This window comes from Pezoporus wallicus, unplaced genomic scaffold (assembly GCF_028554395.1).
Source record: "Pezoporus wallicus isolate ANWC-B61680 ecotype Strahan unplaced genomic scaffold, APGP_CSIRO_Pwel_v1 contig_6354, whole genome shotgun sequence".
In the NCBI taxonomy this organism is placed as follows: Eukaryota; Metazoa; Chordata; class Aves; order Psittaciformes; family Psittacidae; genus Pezoporus; species Pezoporus wallicus.
In genome coordinates this window covers 3,513,127-3,525,000 of record NW_026638688.1, presented here as the reverse complement: position 1 = coordinate 3,525,000, position 11,874 = coordinate 3,513,127, and the positions used below count along the sequence as shown (strand labels likewise).

Sequence of the window (11,874 nt, the reverse complement as noted above, 5' to 3'; positions counted from 1 at the left end):
AAATGCTAACAGGATTCCCCAGGTGAAAATTGGAAAAGAGAACATAATTTTTTCTCCCTTTCTATGTTCAACCCAACTCCAGAGCCAGATGGAAGGGGTTGGATTTTAAAGTCTAAAACATATTCAGATTTCATAAGAAGGGGAATTTTTCTATGACTGTTTTTTGGTAGGTTGTTGTATTTCTTTCCACCTGGCCTAATTGTCTGAATCTCACCAACTGCTTTACAGCATTGTGAAGCATTCTGGGGCTGGCAGATGCTATTTAAAATCAAATTCTGTTCTTCTCTGCAGCATTGTACACATCCAAGAATAACCCTTCTGCAAGGCAACGCTGTTCAATATAGCATTGGTCCCACTCAGGCAAAAATCTAATTGACTTGTATAGTGAGTGTATTTTGCAAGGTAACCCACTGAGCAATAGTCACCACATGAATGAAAAGTAATTACTTCTGCTGGGAAACTGAAGCCATGACAAAGCTTCCACAATACCTTCACCACAAGCCTGCATGCATCAGTGCTAGAGAAACCCCATAGCCAACAAAATACCCATAAGAAAATGGATGTGAAATCAGCTTAGTTTAAAACCAAATCCCCACAATACTGTACTTTATCACTATTCTGATGGGAAAGAAAAAAGGAAGAAGTAGGTTTAGTGCTTCATTCCCCACAGTAGGGTAACTAATAGGGACAGAAACAGAAGGTTTGGGACACATGGGTTTATGTGGATCATATGACCTCAATATTGATCACATGTTATTTGCATGTGCTTGAAAAACACAATCACACACATGTGAATCACATGTGAATAAATAAGATTGGATCCTAAAGTCATGAGAGCTGCTTGAAACTCCATGTGTGAAATCAGTAGACACAAGCCTTAAAACCATGTAAACTTTCAATGGAAGATCGCAGTGAAGAGTCTTTGCTGTTACCTCTGTTCCTTGCTCCCAGTCCTCATGAAGGGGTGAGGGGCTAGCTGGATGGAAGGTTTGTATGCAAAGTTTCTAGCCGGAGCCAAGTTAAACCTCTGGTGTTGCCCAGGCTCATGTTCATTGGCCCCAGATGACATTCCATGCCAGTAGCTGACTCCTGTGCATCCCATTTTTAATCTGACTGTTTACCTATCTATTGCCCATCTAGTTTTTTATCCAGAGAAAGGATATGCTTTGCCGTATTAGGAGGTGCTGGTCAGCTGCACCCAGGGGATGCTGATCCAGGACCACGGCAGCCCCAGCTGCATTGCCAGACAGCGGGAAACCCCAGGCAGTGTCCTGCACCAGGCAGCAATGTCCCTGCTGCTGTTCTCCCCACAGTAAACCCGTGGCAGCTGCCCCTTCCCACAGGCTCATGGTTTATCTATGCACATGCACCTCCAGCACTTCTTGTAGCTAGAAGCATCCCCCAGTCCCTGGTCCTGTCTCCCAGGCTTCCTGCACTTTCCCTGTACCTGCCACAGGAGAAATAAGCTCAGAAAAGAGACAGATGATCCACAACTATACGGTTCCCCTAAGGACCACGTTGGACAAACAAGCACATGATGGGCAGCTTTTTTTTGCAGGCTATGAAATGTGCTGTGGGCTTGGAAGGGATGCTGTGGGTTGTTGAAGAGTAACGGCAAGGTGGACACCACATGTCAGGGCAGATGGACGTGATTTTCCTCTTTTGTGAGGCTTTTGCAAAGCAATGGGAGAAAGGAAGGGTTTTTTCCAGACCAGGATGGTAAGGTGCAACCTGCTTGCAAGGGTAGCCAGATCACTTCATGCAATAAAAGGACCTTCATCAAAGTCACAGGGATCTCCCTGACCTCTATCCCACTTGCAAAAATTACACTTTGGAGTTTTAATAATAATAATAATAATAATAATATAGGGAGCAAACTGCTACTGTTTTTGCAGGGAGTTGGTTGATTCTCAAACCAAAGGTGTATTTCCATGTCAAGCCTCATCCCTACAGCCAGCCAGCCATGAGCTCCTACCCATCCATCTCCCGCAGCCCCACAGCAGTGCTTCTAGCCAATAGCCAGTACTGTCCTACACTGTTGATCTTCAGGCCTTGTCCCAATAAAATCAGCTCAGTGTATGGTACAAAGGCAGCACAACTTCTGCAGCTACCACCTGCTCTAAGGACGCTTCATCTTCTATGGAGACTGCAGCAACTCAAGGTGCCATCACCCTGTGCTGCCAACAGGCTCTGGTCATGCAGGGTAAAAGAAAGGACTAGCTGGGGAAAACGGCAAATTTGGCCTTAACACCTTTCAGCCAAGGAGGATAATGGCAAAGAGGATGATGGACACGGTGCCACGTTTGAGAGGAACAGACGGGAATGTGCCCGGTTGCTGCAGCAACAAGGCCGGGCTTTGGAAAGACAGGTTCTTCTTTCTCTTTTCACATGCCAATCTTCCCCCCGCGTCAGCGCTCTGCCACTGCGGGAGACGAGCGGTGACATTTACACTCCCACTAACAAGCTGGTTCGGTGATGGGCAGCTCTGCAGGAGAGCATTTGGTGTCAGAGAGCCTGAGCAGAGAGGAGGCGAGGGTCCTCTCAAGCAGTTAGCGTAATCTGGGGCTTTTTGTTATTATGGGCATTATTAAGGCAGGAGCATGCACAGAAACAGCAGGCAAAGCATAGATGGGGCACGCAGCATTTCCTACTTATGGGGCTGCTGCTGCAGCCGATGGGACCAATAAGATGCCACTCCTGCCCAGAGAATATCTCTGCATGTCCTGATGGGAGAGGGATGGAAACAAAAAGGAAAAGAAAAAGGAGAAGACAACCAAGAAGTTAAGCAGCAACACAGGAGCAATTTCACTTCTCAGCCTCACTCACGATAGCAGCCTGTGCCATCAGCCATGCCCCTGTAGTTCAGTGTTACCCAGTGACTCACCAAAGCTGCCTGTGTTTCTGGCTCCTTGGGAGGAACTTTGTTATGGTGGCAGAGGTGAAACTCAGGCTGCTCTCTCCCTCCCATCAGGTTGGCCCACCTCTGTGGTTTCCTCTGCCTTCAGGAGAAGACAACTTCCAGTTTACCCAAATTTTCCCAGTAATAACAGTCATAGTAGCAATAACAGTAATAATAGTAACACTAATAATAATGCTGCCACTGCAAAGTAAATGCAAGGAAAATACAACAACACTGTAATTAATTTTATGACACAATGGTGCAGGAAATTGCTTTGGGTTGTCTTTCTCTTACTGGTCAATTTGCTGCTGGTATTAGGAGGAAAGTGGAAATTAAGAGCCAGGTGTCCTGTTGGACCATGATCCCCAAACTGGAGGTAGAAATACAAGAGTATCGTGGCCAATAAAACTTGAAATATATGTATTCCCCTGCCCATCAGAGCCAATGAAACCTGGTTTCCTAAGGATCTGTGGCTGCAAATCATAGACCTATGTGGAGTCTCTGATGGCTACTATGGATTGCACTGATTCATTTTCTGAGTGAAGGCATTAATAGGTTTTTCTTTTCTACAGTGCCATTATTTTTTCACACAGCCTGGAGTTTCCTGATATCTTGGAGATTTCCACCCTTCTGTCAAATCAACATGAAAGAATGTGCTGAAAATTATTAGCAAGACACAGACAAATAAGCTGCTCCACCTCCTTCCCTGTCCTGCTCCTTACCTCTGAGTGCAGAGCATGTGTTAATCAGCCACTTCTCATTAAGGAGCGAGGCTAAAAGATTAGGATGTCAAGGAGGTCAGCCCACCTCTTGTGTCCTTGTCCCTCCCTGAAGCTGGTGCAGCCCCATCAGATGGGATTTGAAGAGGGCAAAGTACCTCTTGGTGGAACCCAGTTTTGTCAGAGTAATTCCTCCTCTTTTCTCAATCTTCACTAAAAAACTCCCTACCTATTTCAGCTAGTGCTTAGAAGTGTACCCAGTAACCTGCAGAGAAGAGATGACTGAACAAATGTAAGTCAAGCCTGGGGGAAAAATGCATGAAAGCAGATTATGAAAGACCAGATAAATAATCCTTCAAATACGGAAAGTGCTGAAATAAAGAGGATATTTGCAGAAATTTCTCATTATAGAGAGCTCACAGGAAGCATTGTGAGCTTATAGATTATAAACTGAGCGGTGAATGAAGGTTTATCTAAAGGAGAAACCAAACCTGTCTGTCAGCAGTGACCATCACACCTGCAGTGGTGTAAATGCACGCAGTGACAGCGGCAAATCTCCCGGCAGCGATGGCAATCAGGAAAGCATGGAAAATGAAATCACTTGTGGAGGTTTCACCAGCAACCAAAACTCTGCAGAGGTGACCCCTAATGAAACCTCAGCATCTTTCAGCAGAGGGCTCATGATGGAAAGCTGCTCCCTGTGGCAATGGAGCCCGTGGCGAGAGCTCCAGCTAGGCAGAAGCTTAATAGATCTCACAGGCACTGAGGCCAGATGAAGAAGAAAAAAAAACACGTTTCTTTAGCATGGTTTTCTGCTTCCTGAATCCTTGCCCTTCCTGAAAAGTGTAAGTTGCTTATTGTGAAGCCTTCCAAGCTAAGCAAGTGAATCAGCTCTCCTACCAGGACAAGGAAGAGGCTGTGCCACCCAGCGTTCCATGTGTCCATGAGTCCACAGTAGCAGGGAACACCAAGGACCATGCAGAGGCTTTGTTACCAACTGCAGACACTTCTACAGGCATAAATATTATTCTTTAACTCTGTGGCTGCATCTTGAATGATCCTTATGCAATTTTCCTGTCACATCCAGGGAGCTGTCAATGCTGGTCAGACCCTGGTCACACCAATAGATTTGGACTGACCTGCTGGGCTTGCCCTGGGGAATCTGGTATTAATTCAATATTGCAGAGCTGCAACAAGCATGGAGCAAGGAGCCTCTGTCTGGTTGAACTATAGAGAAAGCATGTCCTAGAAACAGGAGTCTCGTACATGGATCTAAGCCAAGCTTTTGAGTCCTGTTGCTGCTCAGATTATCCTAACACCCCAACTCCACCTGGTCAGCATGAAGGAGAAGGTTTTGAAACCTGCACTGAGTGACATTGGGGTTGGATGTGGGGACTCGGTTCCTGTAGTAGTGAAATGAGTCTTTCTGAGACTCACCTCTTCCCCAGAGAGCCGTGACAATTCATTAGGCAATTGTAAAATCAGAATGTAGCTGCTGACTGTGAGCTGCGGTCCATTAATAGCCCTATTTATTGCCAACCAAATAATTAGCTTAGACATGCATCAGCAGGTCTTGATTGCGTATGAAATAACAGCCTTATTACCTAGAAATTAAATGAGTTCCTGAGGACAGCTCAGGTGTCACCTCAACCTCGGTATTGAAGAGGAAAAGGAAAAGAAAGAAAAAAATATCCCAGCCATTTCAATGTGTTGCTCAGCAACAGAATTTGCAGGGGAAACAATGTAGGAATGAAGGAATGAGCATTTCCAAGAGAACAGGTTATTTCAGGCAAGACATCAGGGACAAGCAAATGTCACAGAGGTGGAGAACTTCTTTCTTCCTCCTTTAATCAATAATTTAAAGTAGGCATTTTGAGTAAAATAAGCATTTCAGTTAGTTGATTGAAAAACGGAGATCCCAAACCTTTACAAAGAGCCACAGTGCTGGAGAAATGTTTATTTGTTTGTGTGAGGGAAACATTAGATTTACTAGACACTGAAATTGAAAATTGAAAATGCTCTTAGAAATGTCACCTATTCATTTAATGCAGAAGATGATGTAATGCCAACATTACTTTACTGTGCAGCATCCCTCCCGGAGCAATCTCGTATTAATTTTGTTGTTCTCCTTCCCCTGTTCCCACCCCTCCCTCCCTTCTCCTTTCTCTTCTAGGACAAGACAAGCGCACTGAGTCTCAGCAACGTGGCAGGGGTTTTCTATATCCTCATCGGTGGGCTCGGACTAGCCATGCTGGTTGCCTTAATCGAGTTTTGTTACAAGTCCAGAAGTGAATCAAAGCGGATGAAGGTGGCAACCCATTCCCCGGCCTTTCACACCTTCTCTCTGATCCTACCCTGGCTTCAGAGATGGATGCAGCCCAGACCATGGGTGGAAAGCCAAAACATAGGGATAAAGAAGTGACCATGTCACTCGACTTGCTAGAAAGGATTATGAGCGTCAGAGGAAGCTAAAAGAGGGTCAAATGGGCCATAGTGGGGAGCTGATGCAAGATCAGACATGTGGCATAATGCTAGTTCAAAATCCAGATTCAGAGCAAAATCTTAGCACAAATAGTAACAGGAGCACATTGCCATTCCTTAAAATTAACAAAAGTAGACTCTGGCAATGTGTGTGCAGCGTGGATGAAGAGCACTGGGGCTGGTGTGATGCAGCCGTTACTGCAAGATGAAAAAATCCCCAAACACAGGCAGTTAAAAACAAGATAAAACTGGGAGAGCTCAGTAATAAATCAGATCCTGGTGTTCCCTTTGCTGGCACCCTGCTGGCACCGTTTGTGGGTTGATGACAGTGATGTATGTTCAGAGCGTTGTTGCCCTGGAACAGATAATGTTTCCAAAATCACAGTTACAGGTCCTCTTAGAGAGAAATTGGCTTTTAATGTCTCCTGTAATGTGCTGGGTTTTTTTCTCCACCCTGTCATGGTCTTGCAGAATTGTACTTCCTATGACCCAGGAGATTTGTTTCTGCTCTTAATTCTAGTGTGCCTAAATTTCAGAGTGTCAAGAGTGGATTAGATTTGAAAGCTTTGGGGATACACATTTAATGAAGCATCAGTGGAACAAGTACATGTTGACTCAGATGACTAGCAGAGGTGATCCCTTATACAGATACCATTGTGTACAAGGGTGCAGTGGGATCTGCGCTGTAACACATCCCTTTTCTTCCTCATCTTGACCTCTCCCTTAAGCATGGAATTCAGTTCAAGTCTATTGAGTATGCAGTGAGTTTCATAAAATTTAGAGAGATTTTCACTTCTCTGAGCACTGATACTTACCCAGAATCAAATAGAAAATAAGCAGTCATTTCTCTGGTTTTATGTCACCATTTCACAACATGCTTAATGTTTTGTCAGCAATAATAACATTTCTAATTCACTGAAAATGTGCAACAGCTCTTTTCCCATTGAGGTTCAGGAAATTCTACAGGCAATGAGAGGTACATTGAGCACAGGGGTAAGATAATGTGAGCAATTAATGTCCCGAATATACAAGAATTAAATTATAATTGCTGTCTACACTGAAAAGCTAGGTATGTCATAAATACACTGTGAAAGAGTGTCAGAATGCAATACCTCCGCAGTTTGTCTTACGGAGATTCTGCCCTGCTGTAGGCTTCCCCCTATTACTTGAAATGACCAACTAATTCGTGTCAGTGTCAGCTTGCAGTGCTCTTGCCATGTTAAAACCAGCCAACATGGGAAGGAATCTTTGCTCCCAGTATTAATATCAGGTCCAAGCTTGACCCTCTGGCTGGCTCCTGCCATCAGTGACGGTCCCACAAAGACATTCAGCAGAGCCAGGCAAGTGCCCAGGAAGATGGGCCAAACCCTCTAAACACAACCTCTCAGCAAGGCCCTACAGACCCTGGGCTGAGCTGCAGAGCCCAGCAGCACTGGAGGCTGCTCCATCACTGGTTAAGCACTAAGCTGGCTCTTTCCAAATCTTCTGGATAATCCTTCACGTGCATATCCCAGTCCAGAAAAGATTATGTTGTCCTTAGAGATAACTTGAATGCAAAAAATCCACATTGACTTCATCTTTTAGTTTAATTATTCTAAACAGGTGGTCTCCTTAGATCTCTGAAAGCAAACATTTTGGACAGTACCTGCAACAGGAAGATGAGATTTGGTTTCCTGAATTAGGTTTGCATTTCCTGGTTACCTCAGTCATCACTGCAGACAAAAAGCATAGGCACATGCTCAACTTCTCACATGAGCAAAGTTAAACATATGCTTGCAGTGAGTCTGAGTCCACCACACGTAACAGTACTGGAGTAGTAATAGCATACCTATGGGGGAAGTGTGTGTAATGCCTCTGCTCAGATCCAGGATAGATGTCCTTATGTTGTAGAGTTTGAATAGTTTTTGCATATGGCACCGTGCTCTAGGCCCCAAAATATAGCTGAAGCATTTAATTGTGAATGTAGCAGAGTTACGAATTAACAGAGCAGGTACAGTAGAGGTGTGCAGGTAGTGAGAGTCTGAATGGAGACAAGGAGGGAGAGAACAGTGTGAGAAAACAACACTGGTTTATATTGCAACTTCTCCACCATTGCTAAGGACAGGGGGAGACCCCCCCGTCCTTCCTAAAAAGGGTTTTTGTTTGATCCCACAGCAATCGATCAACGAAGCCATACGGACATCAACCCTTCCCAGGCCAGCTGCAGCAGGAGGCAGTGGAGAAAATGGACGAGTGGTCAGCCACGATTTCCCCAAATCCATGCAGACAATCCCATGCATGAGCCACAGCACTGGAATGTCCCTGGGAGCTACGGGATTATAATTGGCCTTTTGACCCATTGCCTGGGTGAGAGCAGGGGCAGCCCAACTCCACCCCCTCCAGAGCCAAAAACAAACCCAACACCAACAAGACAAACGACGATGACAGAAGGGACAATTGGATGGATCTTCTCAAGGAAATCAGTTCTATTTCCCTTTTTATTTGTTAACAGATCCACTGGCAGGAGAACAGAAATAGGTCTGTACTGCAATAAGGAGAGTGTAATGGGATTTAACAGACTCGTGAACCGTCCCTGATCAAAGAACCACTGGAACACTAATGAGGACTATGCCATTTTGTTTTAACTTGGTTGTTAATAAGTCTTAGTGTGTGCAATATATATATTTTTTCTTACTAATTCCTGTGGTGTCAGGGTAACATCAGCCCTTTCCCTTTTCCCTGCTCAGTCCTTCAATCTGGTTTAGTTTGGGATGCAAACCATAACGTCTGAGCTACTAACAGCAAAAAAGAGAACCCTATAAATGGCAAGTTGAACTCCCTACAGGGCATCAGCATTGACGCCTTTTGTCCATCGTGATTCTGCCTTCTGTTGTTCTGTTGTGAACCTGGGCTGTGGAGTTACTGCAATGAGGCAGACAGAGCTGTGAACGGCTCTCCCTGCAGCAGGAAGGACTTTATGTGAGAAAAAACCTAAGCAAAAACACGAGGCTGTTTTGCAGGGGCAAAGTCATGAGTGAGTTTGGAAACCCCAAGTAACCTAAAGACAAAGTGGTCATGGTCATTCTTCCAGAGATGATACATGGCGGTTCAAGAGAAGAATTGTGTGCCTGGATTGGAGAGCATCGTGCATAGCAGAATAGAGCAGATAGTTGGTCTAAGATCATGGTCGGCTGCTGTTTATGGAACAGAGAAAGTAAATGCCACATTCCCCTCACATGTGACTCTCCTGCCTAGGTTATTGGGGGCTAATAAGCAATTGTGAACCATTTCTTCATTGCTTAGCTTCTGTGTGTGCTCCCTTTTTGGTGGTCACATAAGGGAACCACCTTGAGCCGGGAATAGACCATCTCAAGACAACCAGTTCTAGATGGCTGCCTATTAACCAGTAAAACATGCTAGAAGTCATGGGGCTGCAATGGGAATATCCCTGCCTTTTTGCTCTGAAATCCCTTTTTGGCCATCTTTCTAATGAAGAGGGACATTATGTAGACAGTCAACTCCTGGAAGGAATGGCTGAAGCAAACCGAGGAGGAGACACTACAAGAGCTTCATTCAAGCATCCATGACATTCAATAGCATCAGAGCTGGTCAAACTCAGCCTTCCCATCAAGTTGTGGCCTGCCTGGGTACAAAGCCAAAAGTAGCAGATTCCCACTCATGTATCTTTAGAGAGAGGGAAGCATACACAAGTCAGGAGAGCAGTTTACTGACCCCAAACTTGTTATTGAGGAAACCAATAGTCCAGCCACAGGCGTGGAGATGAAAGGGGCAAGGATGGCTTTCCAGAACCACACAAAAGGTTCATTCTGCACATGGACAGATAAATGCTCCCCACTCATAGACCTGAGACTCCTCCCCAGGTAGAGGGATTCCCAAGGGAGCATCCGGAGAGAGAGATCTGTGGGGCAGGGACCACAGTGAACCCACTTAGCCTTCCCCCATCTCACTGATGGCAAATAAGGTTCAAAGCTTCTCACAGGACTCAGCAAATATCTGCGTGGGGACTGAGCTGCTATCGGAGTGTTCTGAGACACTTTTCTTTTTTTCTTTTTTCTTGTTTTCTTCTTTTTTCTTCAACATAGCAAGAGAGGAGCAGGAAAAGAAAAGAGGCAAATGAAGAGAAAGTCATGCAGGCAAATGACTGGCACGGGTCTATGAGGAGGATCTGTATATACAGCTGTCCATAAGTACCGCTGGAAGCTGCTTGTATACGTTTCCACTAGTGTATGAATGCACAGAGCAATACGTTTACCACCTTTAACACCAGCCTGATCTGAAGCATCTGTTCTACTTACCCAGTTGTCACACAACACTTTGGAGACCAGCAAGTCAGAGTCAAGGTCCTAAGCTTGGGCACAGTATGTCTTGTGCCAATCTTTTCCTCTCTCCACAATTGGAAATCATTGTGAACATAATCTCTCATCACCGAACATGAACTCTGTTTTCAGCCACTCCAAACACCTCTTCAGGTCACGTTGTAGTGGTTAGCATTGTTTTTAATCCACTTCTCTTCATTTTAACTTCAGTTCTGCATAAGTGCTAGCATAGTGGAGGCATCCCACAAGCTAGCCTGTTTCCATGCCCAGAGCTCTCAGATGCAACTCCTCACCCAGCTCTTGCCACATCCGGGACATTGTAAAAGCAATGCACCACTGGGCACTGTAGTGGGATCCAGCTCCAAGACCCATGGGTGCCCTGTTCTCCTTCAAAGACAGGACCACATAGCAGCAGGTCGTGGGGAGTTAAGATGGACTTGTGAGAAGCAGCACATCTGTGCTAGGACTGACCGCCTGTGACATGAAGATGTGAGATGCAGTTGTCAAAGGCTTTTGGTCAATGGAGGGGTTAAAAAACAAACAAAGATGAATAGGACAAATGTGTGGAAAATGTTAACTTGTAATATGTATTTTTACTACACTTTTCTTAAAAATAGAGTAATGGTAAAATTCTTGAAGACATTGACATTTTTTCTCAACAGGAATCCATATTTAACAGTTTTGGCTTTCATTAAATTTTGCTCTTTGGTACCTGGATCTTTTATTTAACAGCTATATTCGTTTTAACTCTCTTTTGTTTTTTTTCCTTTCTTTTCTTTTTCTGCAGTACTGCAGAGGATTTTGCTTTGTCAAACACAACAGCACTTTTCTTTTCACATTCTCTTTTTTTCAAGCAACATTTTTATTGGTAATTATTATTTAGACAAAAAATGAAATTATCAGCTGGAATTTTAATACCAAGGATCCATCATCCATTCATCATACCTGTCCATGCCGTTTTGTGCCAGTGCTGGATGTGTGGAAATGAAAATGATGTTACCCCTCAGGCAATATTACCCAACCTGAATCAAACAAAATTTCCTTGATTATTGCTGTGTCTGACTTGTGAGCAGCAGCCAAATAAACTGCTTCAGGTTGAAATTGGGTATCTATCTAATATTTACCCAAGAGTCAGGAAACTAAACATTCACTGGGTTCAAAGTCAGTAATTTTGCTTTGTTTGGAGTTCTGTGGGGTTATTTTTTGAGGAGGGCTATTAGGGGATTTTAGCCTGTTTTTACAGAGGGAGAAGAAAGGATCAGCTCAGAGATAATTCAGAACCAGCACTGGTCCAAAAATCGTCACCAGGATCAGCTTTCCTAGGAGTTCCCATGCTGTTTCAGAGGCTTGGACATTTAAGATGCTTCTCACTCAGTTCTCACTCAACCTGCTAAACTCTTTTGTCCAAAAGTCTGATGAAGGGGAAAAGAAAGCAGGATTTAAACGGCTTTGGACATGC

At 44.5% G+C, this 11,874-nt stretch overlaps 1 protein-coding gene across 3 annotated transcripts in view; it reads left to right on the top strand.

Moving 5' to 3' along the window:
- Positions 1-9,149, top strand: part of GRIA1 (glutamate ionotropic receptor AMPA type subunit 1) — a 119,891-nt gene extending 110,742 nt beyond the window's left edge. For 2 of the 3 annotated variants that reach the window (XM_057411929.1, XM_057411930.1), the window contains exons 15-16: positions 5,792-5,926; positions 8,233-9,149. In XM_057411929.1, the coding sequence (XP_057267912.1) occupies positions 5,792-5,926; positions 8,233-8,421 (324 nt within the window). In that variant the 3' untranslated portion in view covers positions 8,422-9,149. Of the gene's footprint in view, positions 1-5,791; positions 5,927-8,232 lie in introns of those variants that run through there. The other variant, XR_008972475.1, reaches the window with a different exon arrangement.
- The last annotated feature ends 2,725 nt before the right edge of the window (positions 9,150-11,874 follow it).